The sequence below is a fragment of the Trichoplusia ni genome, chromosome 14 (genome assembly GCF_003590095.1).
Source record: "Trichoplusia ni isolate ovarian cell line Hi5 chromosome 14, tn1, whole genome shotgun sequence".
NCBI classification, from domain to species: Eukaryota; Metazoa; Arthropoda; class Insecta; order Lepidoptera; family Noctuidae; genus Trichoplusia; species Trichoplusia ni.
In genome coordinates, this window is record NC_039491.1 from 11,590,576 (window position 1) to 11,609,192 (window position 18,617).

At 40.0% G+C, this 18,617-nt stretch overlaps 1 protein-coding gene across 1 annotated transcript in view; it reads right to left on the bottom strand.

Moving 5' to 3' along the window:
- The window catches only part of LOC113500832, a 128,089-nt gene that overhangs the window by 52,259 nt on the left and 57,213 nt on the right, over positions 1-18,617 (bottom strand). Inside the window, exon 3 of the mRNA XM_026881727.1 lies at positions 15,452-15,532. Coding sequence (XP_026737528.1) covers positions 15,452-15,532 — 81 coding nt within the window. The remainder of the gene's footprint in view (positions 1-15,451; positions 15,533-18,617) is intronic.

An 18,617-nucleotide genomic window follows, 5' to 3' on the forward strand; every position in this document is an offset into this window, starting at 1 on the left:
TTATTGTGTGTAGACCTTTGACACATATTATTTGCTTATTAAATCTCATTGCTCTTTGCGTTCTGTCGATTCAAAATTATATCTAACTTTAAATTTTTGGTGACGCTTCCTTTTTCGGCCAAACCAAACAGTGATATTAATATAGACTTTCCAACTTAACTTTGTTTCAACACCTCATACCCGAAACAATAAAAGCCCAGTCCCATTCTGCATTCACAGCCATTAAAGTGTTTGTTGGTTCTCTCATTTATCTTGTACAGAATGTAATATTACGCAGAAGCTATTTATTTTACGTTAGCTTAATTTATTGCCCAACGAAAATATGCTTTGAGCGGTTCTGAGTCTGACCTACGTTGTGTCCTGACTCCTGACTTCAGACAATTCGTTACAGCGCGCGGTAAATTACAATAGCAAATGAAAGCCGAGCAAATGATCCGCAGAGAGGCACCAGGAGACATTGGGCCTCTGTTTAACATATAAATAACATAATAGTGGCGGAGGCGCCACTTCATGCATTATTCACGAACGCAATCAATGCCTTCATTTAATTAAACAGCTGGAAAAGTTATGAACGTTTATTTCAGAAGGGTTGTTATTAATATTGTTTGTCTGATTTTATTTCCAATTTTGTCGTTGTAACTTTATTTTTAAATGTAGAATATATAAGTTACTGTGGTATTGCAAGCATACTAGTCTTCTTCGTTTAAATTCGTGTTACATATGAAATCACAAGGGAATATGAAGTAAATACCGATGAAAGCGCATTATATGGTGGCAGAGTGGCGAGAGTGACAAAAAACGGTCGGGACCTGAGACTGCAATCTAGAGCCCAAGCGGCACCGCCGCCGCGCCGCCCGCCGCCTGCTCGCGCGGCTAACAGTAAATATGTCTTCGTTTCGGGTACGAGACACACGATCCACACCAATGTTTTTGACAACGAGAATTTAACCAATGATTACTTTGTGTGTCTTATACATATAGGTACACTGTAAAATCAGAAACCCGGGAAGGTTTTAGAGACCATAAAGCGCTTATATATTGTTACGGGTTGTCATTGTTACATTTTCAATTGCAGTTGAATCTAAATTGAATCTAATATTTTTTTACAAATAAATGATCTTTATCTTTATCTAATTTAGATAAGTCGCATTTGTTAATACTATACCTAATAGGATTTACGCACGAGGTACGATAAATAAACCAAGTCCTCTTCTGGGCTTCGAAGAGTAAACAAAATTCAATTTATTGCGTTCATTTCAGTATTACAATTTCACTTATGAAGTTTGCATATCAAGCGGAATGTCCGTGTGTGACAACATGTAGAAAGTATTGGAGGAGTGCTGAGCGCCTCCCGCGCAGACGAGGCGGCGCGCAACCCGTGACGTCACGACTACACACGAATATTATTGTAAAGCAAAGTCTAGGGTTCAACCTGTGTGAGGGCTCCGCTCAGATGTAAGATATAACGTTTTGACAAATGAAATTGTGAGTTCGACTAGGAGAATCTTTGACTTACGACTACAACTGAAATTACGTATTTTTCCAAGTGTGTAGAGACAGTAAATTACGCAGAAAAATGTTCATTTGAGTAGTTTATCACACCTATAATCTTGATCGACAAATTACGATTTGTTTACAAGAATTATTTGTGTTGCACATTTGTACAAAAATTTAAGAACTGCATAGTAACCTGCACACTCTCTAGGAAGTAGTGTTTGTACATTGTTAGTTCGCACCTCCATCCATTCGCGCGTCGCTGTAGCCGCGCGACGTTTACCTTGTTACTGCAGGCTCCACTAGACGCGCTCCGCCGATACGAGGCGACGTGACTCATGTAACACGCTCATTATTTATAGCATTTTAGAGGAAAACTTGGTAGGTCTACATAAGCTGGTTTTGGAGATATCTACCATTTGAGCTTTAACAAATATAATTAATGGCATTCAGTTTCATCCCAGAAACTAATTCGCAGTGTACCCACTAAAAATACTAAAAATATTTGTCATTTTCTATTGTAAGTAGAATGTAAAATGTCGTTGTCTACTTTGCATCAACAACTCGAGTCGACAACAAACATTCGCGATGGATTCAAAACGGCGCGAGTAATGGCCGGCACTCATCCCCCGACGCCGAGCGCGACAAGCGTCGCTTAACCCCGATACACAACAATACAGAAGCTTCACATCCAAACAGCGCACACCATGTATGTTATATAACACCTTAGTATACATTTCAAAATTCTGCATCACGTAGTTGATTAAAATTCTACGGTTAAAAAGCACCGTTACTGAAATACCAACCGCCTATAAACTGTACCAGTTGCTTGTGTTTTATGCAACAACAATGCGTTGAAGAATATTGCCGTCAAAAAGTTTGCTGCAATAGTATGGAGCAATAAACTTAACTAAGAAAAACTATTTGCAGATTTGAAGTGAAATGAGATCAGAGAGTAGTACTCGTGGTTAGAAAGGGTTAAGATTAACCCTTCTGTAGTGAACCAGCAAAGGAGAACTCGCGGCACGCCACACCACCGCCAATGATTGTGACGTTGTTTTGGTAACAGCGCTTTATTAGAGGGACGAGTGAGTGACGGGAGCGTAATGACTTGATGACGAGCAAGCGACACAATCGACCGATACCCACAGGGGACGGTAACTTCGATGGAAGGATATTTTTGCGATGATTTACCAGCTAGGTTTATATTTTAATCAATATTTTTCTTGTTCCATACTTTATAATACAATTGGAGACATGATAATATTGAAAACCTGGTTTTTATAACGCTCGTCAGGTAACACTAATATTCTAAAGCAAAACCACGCAACTTAACGAAGCGAGGTTTTTGCTAAAAATTACACTTTAAAAGGCGTGCTAAAGCATCAGAAGCTGCGAGGATGCGTATAAAATAAAACGAAGCAAATAAGTGAATTGCCTCGAGTTTCCTTTTGCACATAACACACGTTCTGTTGAAGGTCGTGCGCGGTACAGTAATGAGTCAAAGAGTTCAGCTGAGCATAGCTACACGTGTCTCATAAACTAAAGTCAATTCCGACAGATGAGGGCGGGCGGCGCGCGACCGCCCTTCAAAACAAATGACCCGCGCGGCGGCGTCCGACTTGAATACCTTAAAATGATTCAAGGGTAATGGAAATCATGAGATAGAGGAACAAAAAAATCTACACAATTTTGAAATATCCCGCATAGTTGAACATAATTATGTTATGTTAGGGCTGCTGGTACAGATTACTTATGTAATGATCACACGTGTAAGTAGGTACATCTGTCTGCTATGTTGTTGGTTTTTTGCAATACTTTGTTTGCATAAGCGATATAATCCAATAACGAATACGAACAATTTATGACGATCCCTTAACTTGTAAGTCTTCCTGTAACATCGTTATTTATTGAAAGTCTAAGATTTTAAATGGTTTCATATGTGAGGGCTGTAGTTTCGCGTCCCGCACAGATGTGACATTTGATTGGTGGCGGAGAGGCGGCCTGACCCGACCACAGTGATGGATGGATGCCATACTACCGACATGCGTGGTGAGCCACAAACGACCAAGTGTAGAGCTTATTGCATTCATAATGCGGATCATACGTAAGCATTAGGTGCTTGCTTGAAATGTTTAATTATTAAACTGAGAATTCACACAAAACATTTCGTTTGCAATTGCTGTTTAGTATTATACATATACCTGTTATGTTGTTGAACGGATCTAAATAATGCAGTCCAAAACAAACAGCTTGTCAAAGTATATTTCTAAATGATTCTGACATCAATTAATTCCCGAAACAAATGACCGTAGTATCGACACGCATAACTTACATCCAATAACTCACAAAAGCCTTGTAAAATCAATAAAAGTAAAATTTTAATAGTGTCATAATTGACTTACCAGTTACTCGAGACCCGTAATATAATACTGGATAAAGCATTGGTTCAACGATGTGCAAAGCGCTGGCTACGGGCGGAGGTCTTGTTAGCCTGGACAGTCCGGCCCGCGCAGTGAGTATTTCTCTCCGAGTAAGTCGGTTCTTGCGAAATTTTATACGAAAACTTTGTGTCGGACCTAGTCGAGTGTTTTATTCTCTTACTTTTAGTATTACACAGAGTCAGAGACGTCATAAATAATACAGACGTTTTAGCGTAAAAGATTTTTTTCTTTTATAAATGTTTCATGAGTCGCAAAAATCTTGTTGTCTATAGTACCTACAAACTAATTCCAAGAGGATATCTAAAAGGCTTTTCTCATTCTTTAACTTGATTAAAGAAGGATTTTACAAAATGAAAGTTTTTGCCAGCGTTATGTTACTTGCACATTTGCAACCAGTCGCTCAGATACGACGATGTGGTACAGTTATTTGTTTACGAGTGAGGAACGCCTCATCCCTGACGATAACTTTGTTATGTTTTACGACCGGTATCGAATCAGAGCTGTAATAAAGCCAACCTTTTCCTTTACATCTAAACAGATTTACAACAAAACGAATATGTTATATCTGACACCTGTGCTCGCTCTCCCGGTTTATGGCGGATCTATTTGATTTGAAAGGCAGCCGATATTTACGTCACTATCCACACATAAGATTGTTCCGTTTTACGAGTATGAGCGGCGAAATAAAACGTTTGCAGCATCAGCCGGCCGCGGGCACCGGCGGGTGGTACCTACTCAGCCAGCTGTGTGTCGGGACTCCCGCCACCAACCTTTATGAACTTCTAAAACTTGCCTCATTACATTAACATGAGAATATTTCACAGATGCTCCATCTCTGCACTTTAATTTAATTTTATCAAAGTTTCAAAGAAATTCATGGGACTTAGATTTAATTATGTTCACTTTTAGGATCTTGCATCGCACATGAGTTTTATGAAATAATCGTATCCGACTCTTGTAGAGTTAGATTACTGTCAAAAGTCTTAACTTTAGGTTCAAAGGTTCTAACTAAGAACCTCATGAAGTGAAAATACCTCAATAGTATTAACCATGTAAGCGTACGAACTAATATGCACATATTGCATAGTATCTCAAGCCCCATTAACATATATTATGCGCTATTGTAATCTGATCTTCACAATATGCACGTGGGATACAAGTAATTAGGACTAGCAATAAGCTTCACGAGTAATCTGAATTTGCATGAGTAGGTTATAAGTACGGTAAACCTTTTATCGTCTTTATATAATTGATTGAATAACACAATAATAATGGTAACGTAGTAATTAGTACCAGCAGACGGAGCGAGTCACGGCGCGCTGCGGTCACACGTCACGCGCAACCTCGTCACGTTGATTGCGCTTAATTGGAATAAGTTGTGATAATGAAGCAAGTTCCCGAGAGCGCCTCAACTTGTTGAACTGATATTGAACGAGCGGCGGCGCGCGATTGGAAAACGTTTCACATTCGACATACTATATTCAAAATTCAAATACAGTACTTTCTGTCTCTATTTTGGGGTAACTGCTGACTATTTTCTTAGAGACCTTATGTTGCGTAACGTTGTAGTGCTGAATGATATATTTTTTTTATTAACCTTTCAAAAATCTTTCTGTTGTCGCGCTTAAATGATTAAATGAACGGTCTAAGTGGGTCGCCCATTATAGTTCGGTACTTTATAATCATAATCGATGTCATATTGAATGTCGTCAACAACGTGGTGATAGTTATACATAGCTTCGATGACTATAAGGTAGGTGGGCCTGGTATATTGCATTCAATAGCGTCGTCTGACGGAGCTGTATTTGTGTCTAGCGCACGCCGCCGCCCGACACCCGGCGCCCGGCGCTGAACGTAGCGACTGTAGATGCAAAATATTGTATTATAGATGGTATTTATAAAGTAGAGCTTGCAATTTGCAGAGTAGAATAAATTATTATTCTTGCTATGCTAAACTGTGTATAACACTCGCATCGAATATCAAGATTTTGTAATTAATTTATCTCCAGAATATTGACGAGAGTTTCAGATGTGTTTAGTTTTTCAACATGAAATCAAAATTATCTTAAGTTGAAAAATGCCACCAATCAATGTGCATTATAGGTATTTGATATCAGTAGTTGGGCTGTTCAAAGGAAGTGGAGATTCATATGCTGTGCTTCCATATCGAGCGTCGCGTGTCATGTCGCGCGCCGCCGCCATGAGACGTCCCTGCCGGCCACAGGGTCGGACAGATACACAAAATACAGATCCCGTATAAATATTGAATATCTGAAAACAATTTCGTTAGGGATGACCATAACTTTATTAAAATTGACTGGCAGATGCTTCATTTCAAATAACGAATACAAATAAGGTTCGTCAAGTACTCGAATGTAACCTTGATCACAAATATGCATTGCACTCGATATTATCAGAGACTTCGAGTACTACTCGAGTACAAGCATGCAATAAGGATGTTAACACTTCAGATATGACATGTTTACCGAGTGCTTCATAACATCCTACACGATATACTCACATCCAGTGTTCGAACCAAAACTCGAAAATCGTATTTTGTTTTTATTAATGTCATTTGTAAAATGCACTTTGTATAGTAACTAGATTAAGGTCGATGCAGTCCGGACCTGCTCCCCGTCTGGAGCGCCAATCACCGTGGAAGGCTACTATCTGATATTAGGCCGTCCCGCCTCCGTCCCGACGCCGTCACATCGCCGTCGTCTGCGCCCCGGTAGCGCCCCCACAGCCTTACTAATACCTGCTCGATTCCTCTTCAGGAACACCTGACGGCTTAAAAATAATGCTCGCCTTTTTATGTCATTCGATTATGAGAGCTTTACAAAATATTTCAAAACATTAAAATGAATCACCGGTGTTTTTGGAGGATACATTAGTATGACGTCATATTACGTGGAAGACTTCTTCAACAATAATTCCAAGCATAACATGTGACATTTATAAAATTATTATAATAGGTACCTAAAGCAATCCTTAGCAAAATGTTAAAATGTATGATGTTTAGTACTAGTTGTTTGTAGGATATGCAAAGCAAAGCAAGAAGAGCCCATGTTCATACTGCAACTAACCAACAGCCTCGAGTAAATTGATATCCTGATACGAGCTTGTGTAATATTCGTATATTGCTAGCACAACCAAGAATTTCGACACTGACTTCGGGAATGTATTTAATTTGACAAATACAATTACGTACTGCATCTTTGGCAAGGTTATTTTAATGCACCTTTAGCAAACGCCAGTATTACGAGGTAATGACCTCAGCAGCCGCGCGGTAGCTCACTGAATCATGGTTAATAAACATTTTTATACTCTCGCCATGAAACGTTGATTAGTTTTTGACGATGCAACATCTCTTAATCGTAGGTATGAGGGTTGTTCGAAATACCAATGTTACAATACTAAACATAAAATATGGATTTTGAACAATATAAACTAACACAACCTTTAACTTAAATGCTCTCTTTTTTAACTTGACTTCAAAAATCGCCAAACTGTAAGACAGGTGAAATATTGCAGTCCGAACTTGTCGACTGTATGTTGTTGGCCGCAACGAACAACGAATGAATAATTAGAACGAATGAGACGACGATGACGCCACGAGTGCGCCGTCGACTGGACAACGAGACTTGTCTGTGCAACGAAAACTATTAGCCTAAGTTGTGATAGTAAAACGGCTTTATAAAACGGTTCCTCGTCGCGACGCCTACCACTAGATCGATGTCTCTTGACTCTGTGTCGATGCAAGGTGTGCATCACAACACAGGATGTTGATGTCTGATAAACGCAAAATCTAAAACATATGATCATAAAGCTATCCCTGCTCATCCCGCGCACACCATAAACCCCCCCCCCCCCACAGTATTACCTTTTTAAGTATCGTTTAATATGAAGCGTTTTGTGAGTACCGCGAGTATGCGCTCACTACACTTAAGTCTTGAAGTAATTACGCGAGATGAGTCATGCAGAGTAACGAGTGTATCAGTCGTAAAGGTGAGCTTATGTAATAAGCTCTACTCTCATTAACATTTTATGACGTATCGTGTTTTTGTAATACTAATTGCTACTCAAATTATATGTTTATTTTCATAATTATAGTATTGAATCTAATTATATGATGTTAAGCACTCGTAGCACGCTTACTGGAAAAATATAAACTTGTTGAGATAACGCGATCTTACTGGAGCTAGCAGTAGGTTTAAGCACAGACCCTCAGTACTCAGTATCCGATACGAGATCTCCGCAATATCGTCGAGTACGTACGAGATATTGCGATTAACAATTTCATACAGTTTTTGTCTGAGACCGATCCTATCGGGACAGGGTCTGTGTTAGGGCGTGTCTTCACTGTGCCACTACAAGAACCATATTCCACTATACACTTTATTTTTATCTGAGGCGCATCTTTTCACCTATACATATAAACGACAGACGGACTTACGGACAGACGGCACAACCTCAGTAATAGGTTTCCGTTTTACCCTAGGAGTGAGAACAGTATCTTTAGCATTCTTTTTAAAAGTATCATCTAATTTCTGCTGTCAGTTGAACTTGACAGACTATGCGTGACAATGCAATAGGAGGTCCACTAAAAATCAATATCGAATGGAAATTCGTTTAAATTTCCTTTTCGAGTACTTTGATTCTAAAACAAAAAAAACTTTCTAAAATCAGTTTTTTTTATCACAGATGATGTAAAAGTGATTTAGTGTAGCTATGTGTGCAGAGCTTAATAAGAACATTGATAAGACATGTTTTGGAGCGGTCCGGCGGTCTCCGGGCCGGTCCGGGCCCTGTCCAGCCGCAATCGCGATCCAATATCGTCCGGCCGTCAGGCGGCCTCATACAGGCCTTATCTTTGATAGATACCATTTATTTTTTCCAAACCCAAACTACTTCGGAGCTTGTGGGTCAGGCTACGTGATATGAAGACATACACGTTCTCTAAATCGCATCGATTCTATCTAGACTTGTTTTAAAATAATAACACCTCAACTAATAAAACAGAATGTTTGGTGATTTCAGCTGTTACTAGTCTATTTTTACAGGATCTTTTACAAAAGATCTCTTTGTCTACAATCCGAGCTGCACAGTTAAAGTTGTACAATAGCAATAAAATATGCGAGGAAACATGCAGTGCGACTCTACAACCAAACATAGAGGCGGGTAATTTGTGTCCATAAACATTTAGTATTTAAATTTATTTATTTATTAGGTATACCAACATCATCACTTGTCACTTTTAAGTTAGTGAAAACTAAATCTTACTTAAACTTAAATAGAAAACCGTGGAAGTGTTAATACTAGGCCTTCGGCCAACAGTGGGACGCTGTGGACTACATACAAAAAACTTAGTTCAACAGTTACAATTTCAATATTAATCAAACTTTTCGAACAAAATAAAAAGTCAAGAAATTTAAAGCTACTTAGAACATAGAGTGTCTTAATTAATTAATTTCTCGGATTTTGACCAGACGAAAAGGAACCTGTGTATAATACACACATTTATGTAAGCAGCAGGAAGTACGAAACGATTTATTTTAAATATCGACTATCTACTTTGCATGTATCTAAAACGTATTCTAGTTTCAGAAAATGGAAATATGTAATTTCCAGTAGATTGTTGAGCGTAGGCGAGCTAGTGTCGACGTCGCTCCGGTTCCGAGCGCAGCGCGCGGCGGCGGTCCCGCGGGGGCGCTCGCAGCCCGCGCCGGGGCCATCGCGTAGATTGGACCTGATCGAGACTGCCCGATATCTAGCCGCACCTCGCACAGCCAATACATTTGACTACATCATACCACAGTCCGAGTCCGCTCAAAATAGAGACTTGGATATAAAAGCATCGGGGTGGAAATGGATCACTGGTAGTGGTTTTCATCAAGTTGATGCAAACCCTTCTGTAATAAATAAACTTCATAAAACAAACCGCAGACCTGTTTCTCTGATGAAGATTTTTATAAGTCAAAACAAAACAGGTTGAGAAGGTAAATCTTGCCGTAGTCTCGTTGAGTCTTTACAAAAAAATTGTTTTACATTTCAGCGGAAAGGAACTAACTAAGCAGAAGAAGTCATTACACGTTACTCATAAAACGCCGAAGGCTGCAAATGAGAAAAAATATCTATTGTGAGCCAGAAAATGGCATTCCTACAGGAACTTGACGTCACACAGCGAAGTGGAGAAGGCTTAGTCTACACGATAAACAAGGAGTTTCGGAAACAACACGATTGCTCCGGTTATAGAGACTCAATAAAGGACGTGAATAACATACTAAATTTAAAAAATGTAAAAGAAAACAATTTTCTGAAAAAAATATGTGTACACAAAAGACATTACAGCAAATTGTCAGCAAAAGAAAATCCTCTGATTATCAAACAGAGATACTTGCCCAGATAAGTACTCCAGTTTATATTCCATCACACACCAAGCGCACCTTCTGAATCGCTCTCCTCTACACCGCGCGGCTCCAGAAGCTCGGCTACAGACGCATTGTTGCGTGCGCACAGACTCCTCCGATGGGCCCCACTGTCGTTTTACTTTAATTTCTCGTCGGTCTGTTTGTTTGCGAACAACGGCCGCGGGATTAATCTCTGTGCAGCCAACGGCGTGAGACTACGCTCTCAGTACATAACACGAACGAAAACTACAAGCGAATGAAATTATGACAAAATTATGTTTAAACTACGATTAAACAAGGACTCTTTGCTTCTCTAAGCCCTAATTAACAATCTTAGGAAACACGAACATTGTTGGAAATAAATTACAACACTCTTTAGATTCAAGAAAAATCAGAACATGAGATTCCTATAGCTTCCACTGCTTTTTGTTAGAACAACTAATTAGTTATATCAACCCAGGGAAAGGGTTGAAACAACTGTGCGTACCGGGAATAGGGCTGAGGGGGACACAAACAAAACCACGACCGGAACGACGCGCGGTAGGGCGCCGTACCAGAACCGAAATGCATTGAATAAATATAACGCACACGCACACAGCAGCTAAGTTCTTAAAGACAATGTTCGAGAGATCCCTTGAGCTCTGCACTAAAAGGCAATATGCTTGTGAGCGTGTCACAAATGACGAGAAACAACCGTGTTCACGTGTACGGTGTGGTGTCGGAGAGCTCCCCGCATAGAGACAATGTCTTTGTTAGTCAATTGTGTAGGTTTTAATTACCTTCGCACAAAAAGACGCACCGAGCTGGCAGAGCAGTAACGAAGGGGTCCGCGATATCATTTATGGAACTAGTGATTTGGGATTAGGAAAGTAGACGATGTAATTCATTGATGGCAATGATAACCTAGAAAAATATATCATACACTGGGAGAAAACAAAAAAAAACTTTCAACTTTGATAAAAAAACATGAGATTGTTTTGGCAATCACAGACACACTAGCTATAAAAATTGAAAATTTTGACATGTGTGTATATTCGCTGTTCCTTCCCCGTGGCTGTTGAGAGTGGAGCCGCGTGCACATTTCACGCGCATTCGAGCGCTCTAGTGCGTTATTACTTTCATGTAGCTCAAAGCTCGACTCAAGCGGGGGTGGATGTCAGACGTTTGGGGGACTTGCACCAATAATGTGCTTTTTGTTTGTTTGTACTGCTTTGTGACAGCTCACCCTTGCTCTTAAGGATTCGCTTTAGAGGTTCTATAGTAACCCACCATGCGAACAGTCTTATCATTTTTGAAGTCCTCTTTAATTTTTCAGCACGTGTGGATATTTTTTACAAACTAATAGATTTTAACTTCCTTTTTTAAGGATCCGGCATTTGGAAATCTCCCCATCCTTCTGTAATGCTGTATCTGACAAACAGTGACAGCGAAACAATTAGATATTTACAGGTCATGTATTTTTGTTGCCCAAAAAAAAACAACCAGGTTGAGCTACAATTGTTGCCTAAAATCTTTTGGATGGGTGGCAATTTTTCTTTGCCTTTTGTCTTTGGTTATCCTATATGTACGGAAGCCTCAGCCTCGCGAACCCGATTTGTACTTGACTGGTTTTATCAGTTTTATCTAAAACTTCATTTAAATTACTAATAAAAAAAAATGACCACTCTTATTTCCTGCCCAGTAAGCTGGGGCGTGATAATTTTAAATTCCAGGTGCTAAATTCCACCCATAACTTTATCGCCAGTGGCATCCATCAGGCAGGAGCGCGGTGCCGCCGCTGTGTCCGCGTGACCGCCGCGCGACAGATTGCCGATGTGTTTCGTTTAGCTCCGCTCTGTATGCACCGGAGTGTCGCTTCATCAATTTGACCAGCCTGCTCGCCGCTTGCGGGCACATCATACAAACACAAGACTTCAGAAGATCAACTTGTAACCATCACTGGTTTGGAACTTTTTTTCTTAAAATATTCCGTTGCAATTTATATTTGTTATTCAACTTTAAAAAAGAAACAGGTTTGAAATATAGAAAAAATCACACTATTAATATTATTTATATTTTATTTAAACAATCACTACGCACAATGGCCTCACTTATGCATTTATAGACGGTATTCAATTCATCCTCAATATTAACCCACATTTGTGCTAGTGTGGGCCTTTTGTGTATTTCTGTAGTGACCAGCAGTCGATGTCTGCTGCACATGAGCCAATGAATAAATTTCTCTAGCAGCCGTGTCGGAAGCTGCGCCAGCACAGACACCGCCCTCGCTCGTGATGAATCGACGACAGCCGCCGAGCTGTTGCTATGCAAGCGGCACACGACACGAGGCGACCTACTCATATACCACCATATACTATATATGATAGATATTCTATTTCGCAGAGGTATGGAAATGCATTCAGGTTATTCTTCAAAAAAGTTAAGTCCTGTTACTTGTTTTGTGTAAAGGGAAAGGTGCCACACTCAAAGAGTCACTGGACTGTTAATTATGATGAATTTACCACGTGACTCGCTGAAACATCTCCGACTGCTTTACTCCCACTATACTACTAGAAACACATTAATCTTGAATCTCACTAGTAGACATCAGCTGCAGTGAGTTGCAAGTTTTGAGACACTCATAAGTTTTTAGAAGGTACTGTGATGTCACCTCAAACTTATAATAATACCTAGTGCATATCGGCACTCAGCACCACACTGGTAACTTTAAGTAATATAGGTACTTATTTCTGCATATTTTTATACACATATTAAATTTACTAAAATTATAAACGGATTTACCTAAATAACCTTCACAAATAAAGCTCTGAGTGGCTCGAAGGCGTTGTTGTTAGTCAGCCGCTACCACGTTAGTTTATCATCGTTAGCCGTAGCGCGTAGCAAACGTAGAGCGCTACGAGCCTTGCCTAACCACTCCACTATTAAACTACGTTTCTCGTAGCAGCTCCCTGGGGTGTCGTGTTTGGGTCGATTTAAAGTTAAACTTACTTTAGAATATTCATTATTATACTTTTAGCGTGATCGTGTAAGCTATAATGAGAAACATTTACTATTTAAAAACTGAGACTTGTCCGACTCTCAACTCCCGTATTCCGTGTAACGCTCGATTGGCAATGTTTAAGAGCTCTACTTTTCACAACATATATCACGACCTGACCCGACATGCTCCCGTGATTTGTAGTATTTTGACGTGGAAGGCAGTCGTGTAGACGATTTTCGTGTATTTCTCGATCATTTATCAAATTCTTGTTTGAAATCTTTTTCTTGTAAACTAAAAGTTAACTTAAGTTCTATCCACGATACATAGAAGCAAACTTTGAACAGTCGAACATTACTAGATATCGACTCAAATCGTACAAAAGACATATAAATTGAAAACTAAATAGGTTACTACTAAGTATTTCTCATCAAAGTTTTTCTGCCTTTAAATTAAAGTCGAAGTTTTTAGAGGCTGCATAAGCTTCTAAGTTGAATAAAAACCAAATTTCTGCATCTGTTCTGTTGTTATGAATGTTGTTGCATCTGTTAATGAGAAGCCTGCATAATGTGTGTTGTGTATGGCGAGTGACCCGCGCGAGTCGCTTTGTGCGCGGATGTAGGGCAGCGCGCGCTTTGTGCGGGCCGCGCGGGTCGCGCCCTCAGCCCCTGACACTCTGACACACCACGACACACATACCGATACCCTACTGCCAGGTCGCTAGGTTCTTCAAGAAACATACCCGGCACAAAAATGTCTTTTAGCTTTTGTTATCTTTTTAGCAGACAAATTAATCTCAGACAAATCTGTTTCACACCTTTTGGCCTAATTACCTACACAAAGCTTTTTGGCTGTTAAAATTGTGAATTCTGAATCAAATTTTCTCTAATTGAGTGCACATTCAATAAGAGATTATCACTTGTCCTTTCATAGAATCTACTTTCAGAAATTGAAAGTCATTTGTAGAGATTTGCATATTCCGTAGATACATGAACATATTTCTTTTCTGACATACCGTACGGCGCTTGTTTGCTAGTTGACTTACAGTCACACCAATACTTATGGAATTGTCTTTTTCATATTGTTATTGTAAGCTTAGAAAATAACTATTTATACGCATATTACTATCCCACTGAGGACTCAAATGCTAGTGCGTGGTGGTCACACCGCGCTGCAGCACCGCGTGCTCTCCCTACGTCACCGTCACTCCGCCTCACCGCACATTAAATTGTGAGCACTAAGATTGCTCACAATTTAATTTTATAGTCTGGGCGATGTCTTATATTCATATACTTTATGCAGAATGCTTACTACATGTATGTATATTGTTTACTCTAGTATATAATGGGCATCAAAAATACATTTAACTCAACTGAAATATATAAATGCTTAGATAATGTTTACTGGATTGAGTGAATTAAGACTAAATTGAGGCGGAAAACACAATTAATGAAAGCAAAACAGCCCGCATGGGATAGAACTCATTTAAAAACTACGCCGCTTTGGCCCTCGGTGAACTCAAAAATTCGTTTTTCGATCTTTTTAAGATTGTTGTGTGATTGCTTTTTCTATTTCTAACCCCAAAATGACTTATTTTTTTGAAGTACGATAAACCTTTTATCAATTTTTTGCTTGATATTCAAGCAAACGTAATAACTGTTAGGCCGTGATACAGGGATCTAACTGGAATATAATGACGATGACAAGCGCCCGGTCTGTCGTTACCGAACTAATGTCGCTCCATTACACGCGCGTTACTGCCGGCATATTACCGAGGCTCGTGTCAAGTATACATATGTGTATGATAATACTGGTACCAGTAACCAGTTCCTACGTATTGTGTACATAATACACACACACACACACACAATATAACATAGGACCTACTAATCATTGACAAATAATTAAAGAAGTCGTAGAACAAAAGGTAAGAGTGACTTCGTTTATGAAAATGGCACTTCGAGGAATCCCTTCATTTCGCAAACAATAAGCCGTAAGTGTTGCAGTCGAGGAAAGTTTAGATATCCACGGGTAAATACATTTTAGTGCATTATGGTATTACTCGTATTTTACACGTGCAAGAATTTTATAAGCAGACCTCAAGTTGATGCTCAAATTGCACTGACCTTCATGAGGTGTAGATGCGCGGAGACCTGGTCACCGCGCGTCGCCGGCTCGCCGCCGGCCACCGGGAACGAGCCCAGGTACTGCAACAATAAAACCACATATATAGATATGATACAATACAATGAGAAATGCAGTTGAGTAACAACGCAAGGTTTAACAAAATATCTGTGTAAAGTAACGCCATAGCAGCCTCATCATCAATGGCGCGCTCACAACGCCGCGCGGCTAGTGTTGCGCTACGCGTACAATGTGATTTATGTTAATTGACGTGAGCATCGCGCCATCGACACCATGGGGCGGTCGCCCCCCCCCCCCGCACTTATCGCGGCCAGCACTCATTATGCGCCGCTCATTATAAATTCCACTCGAATTAAACTCTTTATCAGCATCCACATCTGGACACGCTGCGCCTGATAATTATTGTAAATGGAAAAATGCAATAGTCCTCAATTATATGAAAAATACTGATTGGAATATTCCACACTACTTTGGTGCAAGAGTTGAATTTCGTTAATTTTGATGTCTCTTTCCCTTGACTAGTGTGGTGTGGGCCGGTGTATAACTATGTATAGCACAGATGAACGCGCCGCCATCGCTCGGCCGTGGGTTACTATATCAAAGTAATTGACACATCGTGAAGTCGCGGCCGTGACCTGACGCGACACACATCGCCAACGACCTGGACGAGGAAGTATAATGCGGACTGCTCTGTGCATAGCACTAATATGAATGTTGTTCTCATTTAAAGTTACATGTCCACATTTATATTTCTTGGATGTCAAACATTTTTGATGGTCTCCATGGCTTTTAAGAGAGAATAGGTCGTCGATAAGGCAGAGAGAATTGTGTGTTGAAGCCATATAAAGTTGATTGACCCCTATTACCATAACACTCGCAATTAATGGCGGCGCCAATTGTCTGAACCCTTTGACAACAATGTCGGTGACAACCGCACAATGAGTGGAGCAGTAGTGCTGTTCATTACGCGCCCCCGAGGGCCGGTGTCGAGGGCCCTTGTGAAGGGCGCGCGCTAGTCGCCACACAGCCGCCACGTAATTACCTCGAGGACTCATTCAATGCCATTGATTGCTCACACAGCTGCTCACGTGGAACATACTATCGAATTCACTTACATGCACATAAATGCATAGAAATGTTTTATTAATTTTAAGAAAACAACAGACTTTTACCCTTTTTTGGTGACAGCGGACTGGTTACCTATTCTTCAGGCTGAATTATTTATGTATGTACTGATTAAAATGTCTAGCGTTACCGGCTTTAATAACATAGCTTGTGATATGGTACGCGAGTCTTTCCGCGGCGTCGCCTCGCATCCTGTTTAATTACACCGCAGCTAGCCGCGCCTGGTCGCGCCTGGCCGCGCCTGCTCGCGATCGCCTACGACATACATGTATTTAATTAACATGTCACAGAGTAAGACGCGCCTGTCCGAGACGCATGAAACATTCAAGAACTTGTATTGATATGCAACCACGCGGAGACTGAGCTCTATTGCTGTAGAATTGTCACCTTACAATTATAAATTATAATTTACACTTGAAACTAAGAAATGCGGCATGTTACAAAACGATCATTAACTCAGCTGTTACAGCAACACTTACATTTTATAGAACAATGATCTACATCAGCAGCAAGGTCGAAAGTTCGAAACCATAATGCAGAACAGTATATTCGACTTTATAACCGTAATGTGACGGTCTGTCGAATGTGCTCTATACATGTAAGGACTAATTTGCCATCAAACATTTATCTTATATAAAGTTTTACTAACGGAATCCTAGATTAAGGTAGACACCGCAGTTTTGTATATGCTGAAGCTTGTAGTGTGTTGAGTACGAGGTGATGACTTAGAAGCGCCGACCACAAAGCTCAGCCGCAACGCTCGCCATATCAAATGCCTCCACTACTGCACTGTAAGCTCTAACTTACTCAAACATTATGTTTTTATACAACACGTCTGTTTCACTTTTATAACTCAGTGAGCAATACCCAATGTTGTTACAATTGGAAAGAGTCAAAGTAGTTATCAAAATAAGGTCTTAAGTCAATGTAGAACAATTTCAAAAAGGATTTGGCTTTATCTATGAACCAAGTCACGAAATCTACTTGTTTTTTTTTACATTAAGTATATGAGGTTTTTGTTAAAGTATTTTTTTTGGCTATAGATCTAATTAAAATGAATTACATATGCACAATTGGAACATCTTCCTAGATGTGAGAGACGCGTGTGAGCCAGCCGTACGCACCGGCCCGCACCACATGATGAATACTTGTTACGGTTTTACTAACTGAAGTTCAAGCTTTTCTTCTACTTCAAAATAATCCAAGAAAATTACGTTGCGAAACACCGAACAGTTATAAATACTTATCAAGTTCCCCTTAGAAAGCGAAGGTGTGTAAATCGCAAAAGTCCCATTTATTTAAGATAAACGTTCGTCACAGGTGAATTCGCTTCGAATGAGCGTATCGTTCGCATCGCTCGCATCGGCCGGCGCGCTCGTCTGGTACGCACGGATCGGAGACAATGCGTTATTTCCCAAAAGGCTGTCACGATACGACGCCGACACGATACAATTTACACTTGATGCGATAGAGGACTTATGTACAGCGCGGAGTGTTCCGTAACTTACGATAGACATGTTCCAAAATAATTCTACTTTAAAAATAACGTAGGTATATCGAACGTCACGTCATAGACATTTTCGAAGCAAATGAGGAAACATATTTTTTTTGTCTTTAATTCGAGAAAAAATAATTGCAAAACATAGGCAATGAACGGGGTAACGCGGAGATGGTAAGCAATAACACAACACACATAAAAAGAACTACTGCACTGTGAATTACGTCTGATTTAGAGAATAATATATAATATATCCTGGGAGAACTCACACACGGTTATCTGATTCCAAGCTAAGCAGAGCTTGTGTTATGGTAACCAGACAACTGATAAACTTACTTATATATTCCTAAATACATACATATTATAGATAAATTACACCCAGACACAGAACAAATGATCATGCTCATCACACAAACATTTGTCCTGGGTGGGAATCGGACCCACGACCTGCGGTATAGCAGTCAGGGGCACTAACCACTAGACCAACAGGCCACTCAATATAAAAGATTTAAAAATGTAAAGGG